Source organism: Haliotis cracherodii, unplaced genomic scaffold (genome assembly GCF_022045235.1).
Source record: "Haliotis cracherodii isolate W230 unplaced genomic scaffold, xgHalCrac1.p SCAF_14, whole genome shotgun sequence".
Lineage (NCBI taxonomy): Eukaryota > Metazoa > Mollusca > Gastropoda > Lepetellida > Haliotidae > Haliotis > Haliotis cracherodii.
The window spans coordinates 28513256-28532675 of NW_027266269.1; the positions used below are offsets into that span (position 1 = coordinate 28513256).

Below are 19420 nucleotides of genomic sequence, written 5' to 3' on the forward strand. Positions count from 1 at the left end.
TTTTTCAATAATTACATTGCGGATATCGCTCCTTGTTCAAAGGCTTACTAAAGTTGCAAGTACAGCAACTAGACACATGTCCACAGTGAATGACAGTCTGCTCCCACTGGTGTGACATCTGTAGACAACGTTCTCAGTTGTTGCTGAAACAGAAGAGTCAGGCATATTGAGTCTGCTTGAGACATTATTGTTATGCACGTATTCAACGAACATTGTCACGGTGTGAACATAAGTTGGACGTAGTATTTGCAGGTTTTGAAAAGGCTTTTGAATCCGTTAATCGTTTTAAGCTATGGCAGTGTCTTCGACTGACTGGCACACGACAGAAAATGTTTACTATTCTAAATTCAATCTAATATAATGTGACGTTATGTGTTCGTTGAATCCTTTGGGCATAAGACAAGGTTCTATTGAGAGACCGATCTGATTGTATTGTTTCATTGGGGAATTATATAGAGAATCTCACCCGAGTGTCTTTTGATATCAAATATATCAACTCGTATTATGATCAATAAAATCTCACCCGAGTGTCTTTTCATATCAAATATATCAACACGAGTTGATAAAAGTGGAAAGGTTCCGAGACTTGCCGACGATTTTTGCCACTTTTATCAACGAGTGTTGATATATTTGATATCAAAAGCCACGAGGGTGAGATTTTATTTATCATCCAACATCATTCTTTCAACTTTTTCAATTTGTAGACAGTAATTAGCAGTGTCTTCAGTGTAAAAAGTACTGCAAAAGGCTTCAGTAGCAGAGCCATTAGTGATGCCATTTGATTGTGACGTCATAGTAACCAGTGACGTCACAATGGTCTGCAAAGCATTGTGATGTAATTTCATTGCAGCGATATCTACAGTGTAGATATCGCTTGATCTCATCCAAGCGATATCTTCTGTGGGAGCCAGTTTTGGATGATAAATTACGAATAGCTCAGTACTGTAAACATGGTATTATATATTTCCAGATTTAATGAAAATATTGATTCTGCTGGCTACAGATGTCATTCTAGTGTAAGGTACAGTTATTGGTCTTAAAAAAACAATTAAATATGTTAAATACATACACGAGAGAATGCATATTATCGGTACATTTTCGAAAAATAATAAAAATTGTGTTTTGTTGAAAAGATGGTACAAAAGGGTGGAAAGAAAGATGTTTTTCGATGATCAGTAAGTCAATATAGAAGATCACTACTCATATTCAGAAATCTTGTTCACATACACAAAGGATGTGAAAAAAATGTGCCAAAGACATATCCTTGCATGCAAAGAAAGCTTTCATAAGTGTAATGTATGTTACTTATAAAGTGGGACATGTCACCCTATATTATTATCGTACCGGTTTGAAAAACGGGGGGATATAGCGATATCAGCATGTCCGTCTAAACTTCCAAACCGTTTAATATTTCTTGTTGCAACTTGCTATATAGATCAGTCTGGTGGTGGACTAGTTTCGTCTGGGATGGTTTTTTTTATGTTTTCATGACGACAAGTGCTCGTTTCCAGAGCAGAGCTGCAATACTGTTATTTTATTCTTGATGAAACTTGCTACACAGATATGTCTAGTGGTGAACTGGTTCGTTTTGATGATTTGGGATCTTGAAAAATACTGACCTTTCTTACTAATGACATAAAGGTATCCAAAGGCAATGAACCAAAAGTGGGGTACGTGTAGCCAAACTCCATTTCCGAATTGCACCAGACGTGGGGTTATGTCATCTGCCGTTGACTCATGTCTTTATAAGCTGTCTGGCACCCAGATACAACCAAATCTATTATATGGTTCTAAAGTATGGGCTATTTAACGTGTGTGTGTGAGTGTGTGTGTGTGTAAGAGAGAGAGAGAGAGAGAGAGAGAGAGAGAGAGAGAGAGAGAGAGAGAGAGAGAGAGAGAGAGAGAGAGAGAGAGAGAGACGACACCTACTGCCAGAGCCTGTATGTGTTTCCTCCTTCTTGTTGATCAGTGGCACGAGACTGTTCCAGAAAACACACTGCTGCTTTCTCATGCCCTGGTCTGTGGATTGTCCAGACTCAGAGAAGACAAGGAAGCGTTCATCCATCGTGTTGTATCCAGGCCATTGGAAGTTGGGTGTTACCGGCAGGTTGGGGTTGCTGTCAAATAAAGTGGCTCCCGTTTAACATCATAACAATTGTCCACTTGCTGGGTTGAGTTTTAATTGAGCAGAAAAAAAAAATCATTTCAACGACCGTACGTCACATTCAGCATCATGTTACGTCAGATACATACACTTCCCGCACACAGCATATAACAACATACAACATAAAACATTGTAGAACAGGCAATAATGCACAACACTTAACACAGACTATAACACAACATACAAAACATTACAACGACACACCAAACTGAATTATTCACAGGCCGCCGCCATGTATCTTGAATACTGCTGCGTTTGGCGTTAAACAACAAACTGATTGGTCCAAACTGAAATATTCACGGGCCGCCGCCATGTAGCTTGAATACTGCTGCGTTTGGCGTTAAACAACAAACTGATTGGTCCAAACGGAATTATTCCCAGGCCACCGCCATGTAGCTTCAATACTGCTGTTTGTGGCGTTAAACAACAAACTGATTGGTCCAAACTGAATTATTAACGGGCCGCCGCCATGTAGCTTGAATACTGCTGCGTTTGGCGTTAAACAACAAACTGATTGGTCCAAACTGAATTATTCCCAGGCCGCCGCCATGTAGCTTCAATACTGCTGATTGTGGCTTCAAACAACAAACATGTTATCACTAAATGGCACACAGTTTCGTTGTGTGTTAGTTTAGTTTCAGTTTACAGACGCACGGCTAAATCATTGCCATGTATACAACAACATTCGTCCTTTCGTATCTATGCGACGACGTACTTACCCTGTTTTAGCAAAGTTTGTCCAGTATGTCATGACATTCCGACTTGTTGACTTATCTCCCTCAGTTGCAGGAATGGCACCTCCGATAGGGTGCCCAAATACCATCTCGATCTCATACGAATGAGGCACCCCCATCCATAGCGGTAGTTGTAACGAGGAGAGCCGGTAGTTGAAGGAATACAAGTATGCGTTTTGTTTGACAGAATAAGAGGACGCAAGTTTGACAGCTGGACATACGAAATAGCTGTCTCCAACCACGTTACAGGCAGTGTCCACGTAGTCTGGATGTAGTGAGGGGACATGGACTTCAGCATATTGAGCCATAACTGCTTTGACCATGGTTGATGATTGACCAATGAATGCCGCAATCGCTTTAACAGTTGTTAGGAACTGTGTTTTATTGACATTTATTTGACTTGCAAATACTGGAAATAACGTTGGCATAATTGCTGGGAGGAATAGACTGCCTTCATTTTCGTTGACTCCCAAGAGAATTTCCGTTTGTTTCATTTGCCCTTTCTCCACGAGAGATGATGGAGAGTCTGGTAAGAAATAACCATCCACGACAGGAAAGAATGCACCACCAACGAGAGCCTGATATTGTAATATCGTTTCTGAAGGCAGGTCTTTGATACACTGGAAAATGTCAGCATCGGATTTTCCAGAACAGCTCGAGAGCTCTGCAAGTCTTCTGGTGCTTCTGATAGCCTTTGATGGTTCCATCGATACCCATGTTGCATCTGGGGACCCACTTTCAAGAATGGCCCGCGTGAAGAAGTCGCGTGATATGGGCGATAACAAATGAAGACCGATCGATGCTGCCCCCGCGCTTTCTCCAAACAAGGTGATCATGCTTGCATCCCCGCCAAATCTTTCAACATTGTTCTGTATCCACCGCAGGGCAAGAGCCTGGTCCATGAGACCTTGGTTACCAGGAAACGTGTCAGAACCAAGATATAAGAAGCCATGAGCACCCAGGCGATAGTTCATGGACATCACGATGACGTTGTTTTCAGCAGCAAGATACTGACCATTATACAAAGGCCTGTTAATAGATCCAGTCACAAACCCTCCGCCATAGATCCATACCATGGTTGCGAGTTTCTCATTCGATGTGACGTTAGCTGGCGCCCATACATTGATGAAGAGACAATCCTCACTGAAGAGGGGTGGAATTGCTCTCCAAGGCATTCCGTTTGCAGGTTTAGCTGTTTGATGGCACGATGGTTTCATTGAAAGTGCGTCCTTGACCTCCGGTCGCCAAGGGTCAATTGGTTGTGGGTGCTTGAACCTAAGATCACCTATGGGGGGTTTAGCATAAGGAATACCATAGTACGTGTCGATGGACTTGCCAAGGACGGAAGCTCTCAGACCAACAACTTTGCCATGCGTGGTGTCCACTTCCTGTCCAGACGCTCTCTGTGCTGTTGTGATGAGGCAGGAGACCAGTGTGCACAGCAGTATCTGCGTCATGGTTTGTCTGTAAAATATGTAAAATATAATCATTATTAAGTCATGTGTAGGGTCGAGATGAGCGAGTGAGTGGTTGAGCTTCAATAACACTGAACCGAATTTAAATGGGTCTTAAAGATTGTGTAACTTTGAGAGTCGTGAACAGTATTTCAGTTAAATCACCTTGTCAGCTTGAAAGATAAACATCATGCAGTTCTGATGTGGCATGAGTTTACCCTACACTTAATGTATGTCTGATTGAGCAAGTAACGCTTTATGATAATAATGAATTAGAATTATATTTTAAGGGACTTGAAGGTGACCACGGAAGGGTTTCGCTCAAGGGTATAAGTAATTTATGTTGTTAATGCCTTGCTTTAACCCTTATTGTCCAGGAATCACTTCCAGGTTTACTGTTGAAAGCTCGTCGGGTTGAACACTAACTGATGTGTGAAATTTCGGCTGATAGATTTGTTGTTTGTGTTGTTTTTGTTGTTGTTATTTTGGGCATTGGTGGGTTGATGTCTTTATTGCCTTCAGATTGGCTGACAATTAAATCGTTTATCATGGAAGTGAAACTTTGAAGTTGACAGTTGGCTTCATGATGTCAATTTCTAGTTTTCCTGGCTCATATTCGATTATTGGCGGGTCGCGGAGGCATAGTTGGTATATTGCTGACTTCGGCGTACTACATGCAATTGCTAATTCAAACAAAAGAGGATTTCACTGAACCAAAGTACGACTGAGGGATTATCAACCAAAGTCAGTGAGACCCGTGAAGATCCAGGATAGAACAGGTCTTCAGCAACCCATGCTGACCATAAAAGGCGACTATGCTTGTCGTAAGAGGCGACTAACGGGATCGGGTGGTCAGGCTCGCTGACTTGGTGGATGGATGTCATCAATCCCAATTGCGTAGATAGATGCTCATGATGTCGATCACTGGACTGTCTGGTCCAGACTCGATTATTTTCAGACCGCCGTCATATAGCTGGAATTTTGCTGAGTGCGGCGTTAAACAAACATACATACAAACAAAATCTTACTCGTATACTTTCTAACACTCCAGGAACTCTTGTCCAGTGAAGGACATCAGAAGCATCGTTCCACGTAATTTGGAAGTGCTGACGTGCAATCAGCCTAGTCAACGACCCATTTAGTCCCCCCCCCCCCCCCTCCCCCGGGGCAAGCACAGGTTCCTCGGTACCTGTATTCCAGCATGGGGACATCCAGGGATAGAGTTGCAGTGATGCATGTCCACACATACACTGTACAAATCACATAATATTTCGCGAATACATTGAGTACGCGTGAATGTTTTATTCTGCTTTTAGAACTATTCCAAACTAGGATTTAGGCGAGACTAGCGAACGCTTTAACCACTAGGCTACCCCATTGTCATTTGTTTGTATGGAGTGAGTTAGTTGGGCTTATCGCCGCTTTTAACAGTATTCCAGTTATATCACGGCGTGTCAGCTCAATGTGGGAGGAAAGCCCGAAGTGATGCAGGTCTCAGACGTTTACCACTTCGGTGAAACCCACGAGCACGGGTATGGTGCTGACAAACCTAGAAACATAATCGGGGCGAACCGGGATTCGAACCCACAATCATAGGTTTCTGGCGTGTCCAAGAGACGCAACTCTGCACAGCGAATGGCGGCGCCTTGGACGACTGGGCCACCCGTGTCCCCTGTTTGTATGGAAAGTTAGACATTATTATGTGATGGTAGTGTTGGATTTACACAGCTAATCAAATTAGATTAGATTGGTGGACAATGCATGTTTCTCTCATGCAATTCATGAAACGCTTATAACATCTTTTAACTCCCATAACCCACATTGATCGAGCTATGAAAGTAAAGATCTCATTCAATTTTCCACACCTGTTTTAATTCGCGACGACAAAACTCGCGATACCCTTTGTTTGCAAGAAAAACGATAAATCTTACCTTGATAGACAACACAAAAAATGCAGTTATACAACCGTAGAGACGTGTGCTCTGTGTGAAACACACCCGTCCCAGTAGGTTCCAACTTGTATTTGAATAGAGGAGCCGTCGCTCTCACTGAAAACCTTTCAACGTGATGTTTGTACAGTAATCGGTCGCTCCTCAAACAATTTGTTTGACCTGTCCGACTTTAAGCGCTGTTAAAATTGCACGCATAGACGATTATTGTAACCGTTGTCCAGAAGCTGTCGTAAGGATAATATATGGATGAACAACTTCTTCATTACAATTAGGAACGACGTTTCGGCGTAGGTTCTGAAGGGGTATCCTTTGATAGAATGTCCACCTCTATATTTGTGGTATTAGATGTGGTTCAATGTTTTTGTCAGCTACACATTTTTACTGAATGACGACACGCAAGCGCTGTCTATGTTCTACGAAATATATTCAAAATATAACGCTTCACTTCTCTGACTGTGCTACGTAAAGCTGTGGGCCTCGTGTTTGTAAAGTCAAGATAAGCATGCACTGTATACTCAATACCTCATCACTGTGTACTCAATACCAGACAAACCTAGAATATAATCGGCGCGAACTGGGATTCGAACCCATAATCATAGTTTTTTGGCGTTCCCAAGGGACGCAACTCTGCACAGCGAATCGCGGCGCCTTAGGCGACTGGGCCACCCGAGCCCCCCAATCACATATTTCTTGCTTTGTGGCTGAGGGGGTCTTGGGGGGTGGGGGGGTGGGGGGGGGTGGGGGGTGGGGTGATGGTGGTAGAATTGGCCCCAGCAACCTATGCTAGGCCAAAGAGGCAAATCACGGCATTGGGTGGGCAGGCTCGCTGACTTGGTTGATGTATGTCATCGTATCCAAAGTGCGTGGATCGATGCTCATGATATCACTGGAATGTCAGGTTCAGATTCGATTATGCACCGTCCGCAACAACCGAAAAACAACCGTACAATTGCATACCACTGTTGTTTGTTTCTTGTTTTACGCTACACGACGGAGGTATGTCAATAATCGAGACTGCCCCAGACAATCCAGTGATATCCTGATCATTGATCTAAGTAATTGAGATATGATGACATGAATCAAGTCAGCGAACCTGACCACCCGATCCCGTTAGCCGCTTACGACATGCATGGTCGCCTTTTACGGCAAGCATGGGTTGTTGAAGGCCTTTCCTCTACCCGGATCTTCAAGGGTCTATTTTTAACAGTACATACATATGCGTGTACTTAAAAGTAATTCTGTACGTGTCTCGCCCGAACCTTCAGTGCGTAAGAAAGCAGTAGTCACGATGTTTGCCACATGTGACCTAGTAGCTCCTTTTGTTCACCTCGACTGGGGTAAGAAAGGAGAAAGTCTCCCTTTGAATTCGAAGTCAATAGGCGGTGTTACATGTATATTTGATTACAGATACCGATTGTATTACAACGAGATATTCAGAACGAATATAACTGCATCAACCAAGCCAGCAAGCCTGACAACCCGATCCCGTTAGTCGTCTCTCACGACAAGTGTAGTCGTCTTTTACGGCAAGCATTGGTTGCTGAAGACCTATTCTAGTCTGAAGATCTTCACCGGCGTTAAAACACCGTTATGTCGAAGATGAAGGCACTTACGTAAATACATAGAGGGTATTTAATGTGTTTTCTCAAATACCACTTTTATCTCATCGAGTGAAGTGGGGAGAGTCTAATATTTTCACGAGTGACGCAGTTTGAATTTTCTATTTATTATATACATGTTTTATTTTTATTACTTGCAATTTATATATTTTTTCGAAAACAGTGTCTTATAAATTACTATGTTTTCCCTGTCGCCCCTTTACCACCGCCGTATAAAGGGGGTTTGCGAAAAGAATATAGTTCGTGAATAAAACTAGCCCTGTTGATATATGTATGCGAAATATATTATTTCATATAGAGTATTAAGTTCCGTGGACATTTTTGTTTGTCATAATTAAACATTCCTGTTTAAAATGAAAACAGAAATCATTTTCAAACAGCGATTTTATTTTATTGGCGTAGGAATACATAAACAGTTAGTACTGTGACCATGTCGAACGATCAGCTGAGCGCTCTCCAGGCTTACAAAATCCGCCAAATTTGATCAAATTTTCTCACAGATAAGTATGAAAGTTGACATAAACACATTTATAGAACCCCGAAAATTTTAACTGAAACATTGTTGCTTGCTGTCATGAATTAAATTAAGAAAGTTCAATTCTCGGAAAATTCAAGCGGGCGCTTCTCGCCTCGGCGGTACGTCTCGCTGTCGCCAGTTGTGCCTAATGGCATTTTAAGAGCATGAGTATCAGAATTCTGTAAGAAATGATTTATGAGATCAATGAATTAACACCTGTGATGACTCAGAGCACTTAATGGTGGGACACATCACGGACTTGTATAAGGTTATATAGGTCCGTGGACACATGTTACAAGGGGCAGAATAATATGGGTAAATCTCTTATTTTTATTATGATATAAAAAAGTAACTTTTAAAATCAGTTATTCTATTATTTTGAACGTTATTTCTTAAAGGCGCGGATGTACACTTACTAGATCATTGGTAAAGGCCTGTCAAAGATGTCTGTGTGCTGCAAATGTTGGCGTATCACTAATTTTATTAAATTGAAGTCCATGGTAGTATTTGTTGTGATTTGAATGCTTGAATTGTTGTGAGAAATAACACAAAGACTGATAAATAAAATGAGTTTGCATTATTTCATCGATGCAATATGTTAGCCCAGACTGACAGAATGCCTCGCTGTTTTCTGACGTAGAAAAAACCGTGGCAATATACCATTTTTCATGACGTTTTTCACGCTATATTCCATAGTGACAATTCGTCTTGTAGTTGAAGACTCAACAAATGTTGATATTATAAACTAATAATCACTACAAAATATGTGCTAGTTAAAAGTATTCAGTTGTAAACGACCGTTTTTGAACGAAGGTGCAACAGGATAACTCTTAAGCTTGGCTCCGTCTCTACATGTAAGTAGTTGTCGCAGCGCCATTGATCCGGGAACCAGACCGGAAGCGACAGTTTGGACCGTCGCTTACATCATTTCAAAAGGAGAGTTATTGCCCTTTGGAACAAAAAGATCGCCCATTGCACATATATAGCGACGTGCATGCACGTGTGTGTGTGTGTGTGTGTGTGTGTGTGTGTGTGTGTGTGTGTGTGTGTGTGTGTGTGTGTGTGTGTGTGTGTGTGTGTGTGTGTGTGTGCGTGTGGCTGCTTGTACTAGTCCGGACTGATATCTGTAGTGCTGTATCTCGCCTAGCTTGAGGTGTTACAGGGTGACGGGGCGGTCGGGTAACTAAGCGGTTAAAGCGTTCGCTCGTCACGCCGAAGACCCGGGTTCGATTCCCGACATGGGTAAAATGTGTGAAGCCCATTTCTGGTGTCCCCCGGCGTGATATTGCTGGAATATTGCTAAAAGCGGCGTAAAACCACAGTCACTCACTCATTCAGGGATCACCACAGGCAATCGTTGATAGGTATGGATAACCCATTCTGTCCATGAATGCCAATAATGCGACAATGTCCTGACATCACCACGTGCGATATTGCATGAAGTACCGGGTCGACACTGTTGTAGCACAACAGACAAACGGTCTATGGTTTCAGCTTTAATAAGTACTCTTTATACGCTGGTATTACTGACGGTTAACAACGACGTGGCAGAGACTGTGAGAGAGGCTATGGGCAGTTTCAGGCGTGACCAAGTGTGACTAGAGCTGGTCTTCTGCCACTCAGTAATAGGGCTATTAGTGATACCCAAGTTCTCAGAGTGTCACAACAAGCATCCATCTTAGTAAACTGACAACACTGCCCCCCCCCCCCCCCCCCCCCCCCCCTTATTGGGTTATAAGTGATACCCAAGTTCTCAGAGTGTCACGACAAGCATCCAGCTTAATAAACTGTCAACTCTGCCAGTAAGTAATTGGGCTATTAGTGATACCCAAGTTCTCAGAGTGTCACAACAAGCATCCATCTTTATAAACTGGCAACTCTGCCAGTCAGTAAGAAGCCGCACCAGAATCAATCCTAAATCCACAAAATAAATTAGAAAAATTCAAAGCCTTAGGCATATAGCTAATCAAAACAGGACTAATAAGTCGCATTTAAACCCAAATAAAATATTAAAACCAAAACTACCTAATCTAACAACCACCCAACACACACAGCTCCCTTAGTTCGTCCTCCACCCACTCTTGGCATTCATTCCAAATCTCAAAATTTCAAAATTACTATATAAGCAACCCCTAAAGCCCCCCTCCTGGGTTGCACAAACTCACTTTTCCCCCTTTTCGGAAACACATTAAATGGCCTGGCCGGGCCCGTGTGCGACATACGCTTGCAGTCGGATATCGCACGTTAAATCTCCAATTTAAGTAAGAAAGTAAGTCAGTAATTGTTTTCAGTTCAACAAGCTGGAAACTCATGGTCAGCAACTGTCCGATCTATGACCATCACCTGGTCATTTACACAAGAACATATGGAGGGTGTCTCCTTTGCTATTACCATGGGTCAATAACTGTTTCTTCTGATGATCCATCTGCCCACACAGCCTTTGGCCACGCCGGATTGTGTTACACTGTCCCTGACATTCCAACATGTGTTTGTATAGCTGTAACATGTAAGCCAAACTACTCAACTTTACTAATCGTACCGACAAAAACACCAACTGAAACTGGTATCATAGTTTATTTGCTGCCAAATCATTGATACAGGACATCCAATACATGACTACATTTGCTGTAATTTGTCAATGTAAGAGTTAGTGACATATTATCATATTCCAGCATTCCCTTATTTCAAATGGCTACATGAATCAGACACGTAAGTAAAACTATAATGCTTAATTATATAAGCACGTCTGCAATTTTTCTTCTGTTACCAATCCTAAATGAACAATATGTGTCTAAATGTGATGATGTGCTTGGCTCCGTCTCTACATGTCAGTAGTTGTCGCAGCGCGCATTGATCCGGGAACCAGACCGGAAGCGACAGTTTGGACCGTCGCTTACATCATTTCAAAAGGAGAGTTATTGCCCTTTGGAACAAAAAGATCGCCCATTCCACATATATAGCGACGTGCATGCACGTGTGTGTGTGTACGTGTGGCTGATTGCACTAGTCCGGACTGATGTCGATTTATAGTGCTAGCTCACTGAGATACCATGCCGCAGTTTAACATGATTACCCCACTCAGGCACAGTATACTGATTCCGAGCCGACCAGTCCTTGTTTTAGCCCCTTAATGCTGAGGGCCAGACAGGGTAACAACAAGTACCATCTTTTAACGTCTTTTGGTATGACGCGGCCGGGGATCGAACGCCGGACCCTCCGCTCTACCACTGGACCACGGAGGTGGTGGGGGACTGAGGACCGATCCCGAAGTCCCGGGTTCGATTCCCGACATGGGTAAAAAGTGTGAAGCCCATTTCTGATATATGTAGTGATGTATCTCGAATAGCTTGAAGTATTACAGGGTGACGGGGCGGTCGGGTAACCAAGTGGTTAAAGCGTTCGCTCGTCACGCAGAAGACCCGGGTTCGATTCCCGACATGGGTACAATGTGTGAAGCCCCTTTCTGGTGTCCCCCGCCGTTATATTGCTGGAATATTGCTAAAAGCGGCGTAAAACCATACTCACTCACTCATTCAGGGATCACCACAGGCAATCGTTGATCGGTATGGATAACCCATTCTGTACAGGAATGCCAATAATGCGACAACGTCCTGACATCACCACGTGCGATATTGCATGAAGTACCGGGTCGACAAACTGTCTATGGTTTCAGCTTTAATAAGCACTCTTTATACGCTGGTATTACTAACGGTTAACAACGACGTGGCAGAGACCGTGAGAGAGGCTATTGGCAGTTTCAGGCGTGACCAAGTATGACTACTGACCAGTGCTGGTCCTAGAGTGCTGGCCTTCTGAGAGATGAGTCGACTGTTAGCTGTTGGCTGTTGGCTCGTGTGGCTGTTGGCTTGTGTGGCTGTTGGCAACCAGCTTAATAAACTGGCAACACTGCCACTCAGTAATAGGGCTATTAGTGATACGTAAGTTCTCAGAGTGTCACAGCAAGCATCCATCTTAATAAAATGACAACACTGCCAGTCAGTAATTGGGCTATTAGTGATACCCAAGTTTTCAGAGTGTCACAACAAGCATCCAGCTTAATAAACTGTCAACACTGCCAGTAAGTAATTGGGCTATTAGTGATACGCAAGTTCTCAGAGTGTCACAACAAGCATCCATCTTTATAAACTGGCAACTCTGCCAGTCAGTAAGAAGCCGCACTTACACCAGAATCAATCCTAAATACACAAAATATATTAGAAAAATTCAAAGCCTTAGGCATATACCTTATCAAAACAGGACTAATTAGTCGCATTTAAACCCAAATAAAATATTAAAACCAAAAACTACCTACTTTTCCCCCTTTTCGGAAACACATTAAATGGCCTGGCCGGGCCCGTGGTCGACATACGCTTGCAGTCGGAGAGCGCACGTTAAATCTCCAATATAAGTAAGAAAGTAAGTCAGTAACTGGGCTATCAGCGATACCCAAGTTCTCAGTTCAATAAGTTGGAAACTCATGGTCAGCAACTGTCCGATCTATGACCATCACCTGGTCATTTACACAAGAACGCATGGAGGATGTCTCCTTTGCTATTACCATGGTTCAATAACTGTTTCTTCTGATGATCACAATAAGTCCATCTGCCTACACAGCCTTTGGCCACACCGGATAGTGTTACACTGTCCCTGACATTCCAACATGTTTTTGTATAGCTGTAACATGTAAGCCAAACTACTCAACTTTACTAATCGTACCGACAAAAACACCAACTGAAACTGGTATCATAGTTTATTTGCTGCCAAGTCATTGATACAGGACATCCAATACATGACGACATTTGCTGTAATTTATCAATGTAAGAGTTAGTGACATATTATCATATTCCAGCATTCCCTTATTTCAAATGGCTACATGAATCAGACACGTTAATAAAACTATAACGCTTAATTATATAAGCATGTCTGCAATTTTTCTTCTGTTACCAATCCTAAATGAACAATATGTGTCTAAATGCACACAGACCTCGCCATTTCATTAAACTGGTTTATTTAAGCCTTATGCTGGTTATATATAATTAGGGGCGGTCGGGTAGCCTAGTGGTTAAAGCGTTCGCTCGTCACGCAGAAGACCCGGGTTCGATTCCTGACATGGGTACAATGTGTGAAGCCCATTTCTGGAGTCCCTCGTCATATTGCTGGAATATTGCTAAAAGCGGCGTAAAACCATACTCACTCACTCACTTATATATAATTATCGATAAACGGAGATATGGCTTTCGATTTGTATGTACCAGTTCCTGTTATTTGATTCTGAATGTATTAGAGATCGTCATAGAGTTAGGCTAAAGACTGGAAGACCTAAAGGTGTACGTCGAGTAAATACGTCATAGAGGAATTCCCCTTCTGCACATTTCAGGAATTCTCGATTGAAATTTTCTAGCAGAACAAACCAATTATTGCGTGAACATTGTACTACTTCCCTGCGATTTCAATACACAAGTCCACACACCGTTTGTGAAATGAGTGAACGATGCCTACCTGTAAGTTTGACTGTACAGTCGCACCAATACGGGTGTAAGGGGTATCGTAATCTACCCGTTACACACATCAAACGCAATTTGTTTTTTCAATTATTATATTGCGGATATCGCTCCTTGTTCAAAGGCTTACTAAAGTTGCAAGTACAGCAACTAGACACATGTCCACAGTGAATGACAGTCTGCTCCCACTGGTGTGACATCTGTAGACAACGTTTTCAGTAGTTGCTGAAACAGAAGAGTCAGGCATATTGAGACATTATTGTTATGCACGTATTCAACGAACATTGTCACGGTGTAAACATAAGTTGGACGTAGTATTTGCAGGTTTTGAGAAGGCTTTTGAATCCCTTTATCGTTTTAAGCTATGGCAGTGTCTTCGACTGACTGGCACACGAGAGAAAATGTTTACTATTCGAAATTCAATCTAATATAATGTGAGGTTATGTGTTCGTTGAATCCTTTGGGCGTAAGACAAGGTTCTATTGAGAGACCGATCTGATTGTATTGTTTCATTGGGGAATTATATAGAGAATCTCACCCGAGTGTCTTTTGATATCAAATATATCAACTCGTATTATAATAAATAAAATCTCACCCGAGTGTCTTTTCATATCAAATATATCAACACGAGTTGATAAAAGTGGAAAGGTTCCGAGACTTGCCGAGGATTTTTGCCACTTTTATCAACGAGTGTTGATATATTTGATATCAAAAGCCACGAGGGTGAGATTTTATTTATCATCCAACATCATTCTTTCAACTTTTTCAATTTGTAGACAGTAATTAGCAGTGTCTTCAGTGTAAAAAGTACTGCAAAAGGCTTCAGTAGCAGAGCCATTAGTGATGTCATTTGATTGTGACGTCATGGTAACCAGTGACGTCACAATGGTCTGCAAAGCATTGTGATGTAATTTCATTGCAGCGATATCTACAGTGTAGATATCGCTTGATCTCATCCAAGCGATATCTCCTGTGGGAGCCAGTTTTGGATGATAAATTACGAATAGCTCAGTACTGTAAACATGGTATCTATATATTTGCAGATTTAATGAAAATATTGATTCTGCTTGCTACAGATGATTGTAGAGGTACAGTTATTGGTCTTAAAAAAACAATTAAATATGTTAAATACATACACGAGAGAATGCATATTATCGGTACATTTTCGAAAAATAATAAAAATTGTGTTCTGTTGAAAAGATGGTACAAAAGGGTGGAAAGAAAGATGTTTTTCGATGATCAGTAAGTCAATATAGAAGATCACTACTCATATTCAGAAATCTTGTTCACATACACAAAGGATGTGAAAGAAATGTGCCAAAGATATATCCTTGCATGCAAAGAAAGCTTTCATAAGTGTAATGTATGTTACTTATAAAGTGGGAACTGTCACCTCATATTATTATCGTACCGGTTTGAAAAACGGGGGGATATAGCGATATCAGCATGTCCGTCTAAACTTCCAAACTGTTGAATATTTCTTGTTGCAACTTGCTATATAGATCAGTCTGGTGGTGGACTAGTTTCCTCTGGGATGTTTTTTTTAATGTTTTCATGACGACAAGTTGGACTTATTCTGATTCTGATGACAGTGCTCGTTTCCGGAGCAGAGCTGCAATACTGTTATTTTATTCTTGATGAAACTTGCTACACAGATATGTCTAGTGGTGAACTGGTGCCTTTTGATGATTTGGGATCTTGAAAAATACTGACCTTTCTTACTAATGACATAAAGGTATCCAAAGGCAATGAACCAAAAGTGGGGTACGTGTAGCCAAACTCCATTTCCGAATTGCACCAGACGTGGGGTTATGTCATCTGCCGTTGACTCATGTCTTTATAAGCTGTCTGGCACCCAGATACAACCAAATCTATTATATGGTTCTAAAGTATGGGCTATTTAACGTGTGTGTGTGTGTGTGTGTGTGTGTGTGTGTGTGTGTGTGTGTGTGTGTGTGTGTGTGTGTGTGTGTGTGTGTGTGTAAGAGAGAGAGAGAGAGAGAGAGGGAGAGAGAGGGGGGGAGGGAGAGAGAGAGGGAGAGAGAGAGGGAGAGAGAAAGAGGGAGAGAGAAAAAGAGGGAGAGAGAGAGGGGAGAGAGAGTAAGAGGGGGAGAGAGAGAAAGAGAGAGAGAGAGAGAGAGAGAGAGAGAGAGAGAGAGAGAGAGAGAGAGAGAGAGAGAGAGACCTACTGCCAGAGCCTGTATGTGTTTCCTCCTTCTTAAGGATCAGTGGCACCAGACTGTTCCAGAAAACACACTGCTGCTTTCTCATGCCCTGGTCTGTGGATTGTCCAGACTCAGAGAAGACAAGGAAGCGTTCATCCATCGTGTTGTATCCAGGCCATTGGAAGTTGGGTGTTACCGGGAGGTTGGGGTTGCTGTCAAATAAAGTGGCTCCCGTTTAACATCATAACAATTGTCCACTTGCTGGGTTGAGTTTTAATTGAGCAGAAAAAAAAAATCATTTCAACGACCGTACGTCACATTCAGCATCATGTTACGTCAGATACATACACTTCCCGCACACAGCATATAACAACATACAACATAAAACATTGTAGAACAGGCAATAATGCACAACACTTAACACAGACTATAACACAACATACAAAACATTACAACGACACACCAAACTGAATTATTCACAGGCCGCCGCCATGTATCTTGAATACTGCTGCGTTTGGCGTTAAACAACAAACTGATTGGTCCAAACTGAAATATTCACGGGCCGCCGCCATGTAGCTTGAATACTGCTGCGTTTGGCGTTAAACAACAAACTGATTGGTCCAAACGGAATTATTCCCAGGCCACCGCCATGTAGCTTCAATACTGCTGTTTGTGGCGTTAAACAACAAACTGATTGGTCCAAACTGAATTATTAACGGGCCGCCGCCATGTAGCTTGAATACTGCTGCGTTTGGCGTTAAACAACAAACTGATTGGTCCAAACTGAATTATTCCCAGGCCGCCGCCATGTAGCTTCAATACTGCTGATTGTGGCTTCAAACAACAAACAGGTTATCACTAAATGGCACACAGTTTCGTTGTGTGTTAGTTTAGTTTCAGTTTACAGACGCACGGCTAAATCATTGCCATGTATACAACAACATTCGTCCTTTCGTATCTATGCGACGACGTACTTACCCTGTTTTAGCAAAGTTTGTCCAGTATGTCATGACATTCCGACTTGTTGACTTATCTCCCTCAGTTGCAGGAATGGCACCTCCGATAGGGTGTCCAAATACCATCTCGATCTCATACGAATGAGGCACCCCCATCCATAGCGGTAGTTGTAACGAGGAGAGCCGGTAGTTGAAGGAATACAAGTATGCGTTTTGTTTGACAGAATAAGAGGACGCAAGTTTGACAGCTGGACATACGAAATAGCTGTCTCCAACCACGTTACAGGCAGTGTCCACGTAGTCTGGATGTAGTGAGGGGACATGTACTTCAGCATATTGAGCCATAACTGCTTTGACCATGGTTGATGATTGACCAATGAATGCCGCAATCGCTTTAACAGTTGTTAGGAACTGTGTTTTATTGACATTTATTTGACTTGCAAATACGGGAAATAACGTTGGCATAATTGCTGGGAGGAATAGACTGCCTTCATTTTCGTTGACTCCCAAGAGAATTTCCGTTTGTTTCATTTGCCCTTTCTCCACGAGAGATGATGGAGAGTCTGGTAAGAAATAACCATCCACGACAGGAATATATGCACCACCAACGAGAGCCTGATATTGTAATATCGTTTCTGAAGGCAGGTCTTTGATACACTGGAAAATGTCAGCATCGGATTTTCCAGAACAGCTCGAGAGCTCTGCAAGTCTTCTGGTGCTTCTGATAGCCTTTGATGGTTCCATCGATACCCATGTTGCATATGGGGACCCACTTTCAAGAATGGCCCGCGTGAAGAAGTCGCGTGATATGGGCGATAACAAATGAAGCCCAATCGATGCTGCCCCCGCGCTTTCTCCAAACAAGGTGATCATGCTTGCATCCCCGCCAAATCTTTCAACATTGTTCTGTATCCACCGCAGGGCAAGAGCCTGGTCCATGAGACCTTGGTTACCAGGAAACGTGTCAGGACCAAGATATAAGAAGCCATGAGCACCCAGGCGATAGTTCATGGACATCACGATGACGTTGTTTTCAGCAGCAAGATACTGACCATTATACAAAGGCCTGTTAATAGATCCAGTCACAAACCCTCCGCCATAGATCCATACCATGGTTGCGAGTTTCTCATTCGATGTGACATTAGCTGGCGTCCATACATTGATGTAGAGACAATCCTCACTGAAGAGGGGTGGAATTGCTCTCCAAGGCATTCCGTTTGCAGGTTTAGCTGTTTGATGGCACGATGGTTTCATTGAAAGTGCGTCCTTGACCTCCGGTCGCCAAGGGTCAATTGGTTGTGGGTGCTTGAACCTAAGATCACCTATGGGGGGTTTAGCATAAGGAATACCATAGTACGTGTCGATGGACTTGCCAAGGACGGAAGCTCTCAGACCAACAACTTTGCCATGCGTGGTGTCGACTTCCTGTCCAGACGCTCTCTGTGCTGTTGTGATGAGGCAGGAGACCAGTGTGCACAGCAGTATCTGCGTCATGGTTTGTCTGTAAAATATGTAAAATATAATCATTATTAAGTCATGTTTAGGGTCGAGATGAGCGAGTGAGTGGTTGAGCTTCAATAACACTGAACCCAATTTAAATGGGTCTTAAAGATTGTGTAACTTTGAGAGTCGTGAACAGTATTTCAGTTAAATCACCTTGTCAGCTTGAAAGATAAACATCATGCAGTTCTGATGTGGCATGAGTTTACCCTAGACTTAATGTATGTCTGATTGAGCGAGTAACGCTTTATGATGATAATGAATTAGAATTATATTTTAAGGAACTTGAAGGTGACCACGGAAGGGTTTCGCTCAAGGGTATAAGTGATTTATGTTGTTAATGCCTTGCTTTAACCTTATTGTCCGGAATCACTTCCAGGTTTATTGTTGAAAGCTCGTCGGGTTGAACACTAACTGATGGGTGAAATTTCGGCTGATAGATTTGTTGTTTGTGTTGTTTTGTCGTTGTTATTTTGGGCATTGGTGGGTTGATTGTGCGTTTTCGGGATGTCTTTATTGCCTTCAGATTGGCTGACAATTAAATCGTTTATCATGGAAGTGAAACTTTGAAGTTGACAGTTGGCTTCATGATGTCAATTTCTGGTTTTCCTGGCTCATATTCGATTATTGGCGGGTCGTGGAGGCATAGTTGGGCTAATGCTGACTTCGGCGTACTACATGCAATTGCTAACTCAAACAAAAGAGGATTTCACCCAACCAAAGTACGACTGGGGATTATCAACCAAAGTCAGTGAGATCCGTGAAGATCCAGGATAGAACAGGTCTTCAGCAACCCATGCTGACCATAAAAGGCGACTATGCTTGTCGTAAGAGGCGACTAACGGGATCGGGTGGTCA

The 19420-nt window shown here is 42.5% G+C and overlaps 2 protein-coding genes across 2 annotated transcripts; both read right to left on the reverse strand.

The window, feature by feature from the left end:
- LOC139460681 (acetylcholinesterase-like) lies at positions 1–6357 on the reverse strand. The gene is made up of 4 exons (XM_071242160.1): positions 6284–6357; positions 2884–4362; positions 1930–2117; positions 1–143 (listed from the first exon to the last, which is right to left on the reverse strand). Exons 2-4 carry the CDS (start codon positions 4353–4355, stop codon positions 37–39), a joined length of 1767 nt encoding a protein of 588 aa, XP_071098261.1. The 5' UTR covers positions 4356–4362; positions 6284–6357; the 3' UTR covers positions 1–36.
- A 7546-nt stretch (positions 6358–13903) lies between these two features.
- LOC139460682 (acetylcholinesterase-like) lies at positions 13904–18562 on the reverse strand. Its single transcript, XM_071242161.1, has 3 exons — positions 17085–18562; positions 16131–16318; positions 13904–14166 (listed from the first exon to the last, which is right to left on the reverse strand). The coding sequence occupies exons 1-3, from the start codon at positions 18554–18556 to the stop codon at positions 14060–14062; spliced, it is 1767 nt and encodes a 588-aa protein (XP_071098262.1). The 5' UTR covers positions 18557–18562; the 3' UTR covers positions 13904–14059.
- Positions 18563–19420: the final 858 nt, after the last annotated feature.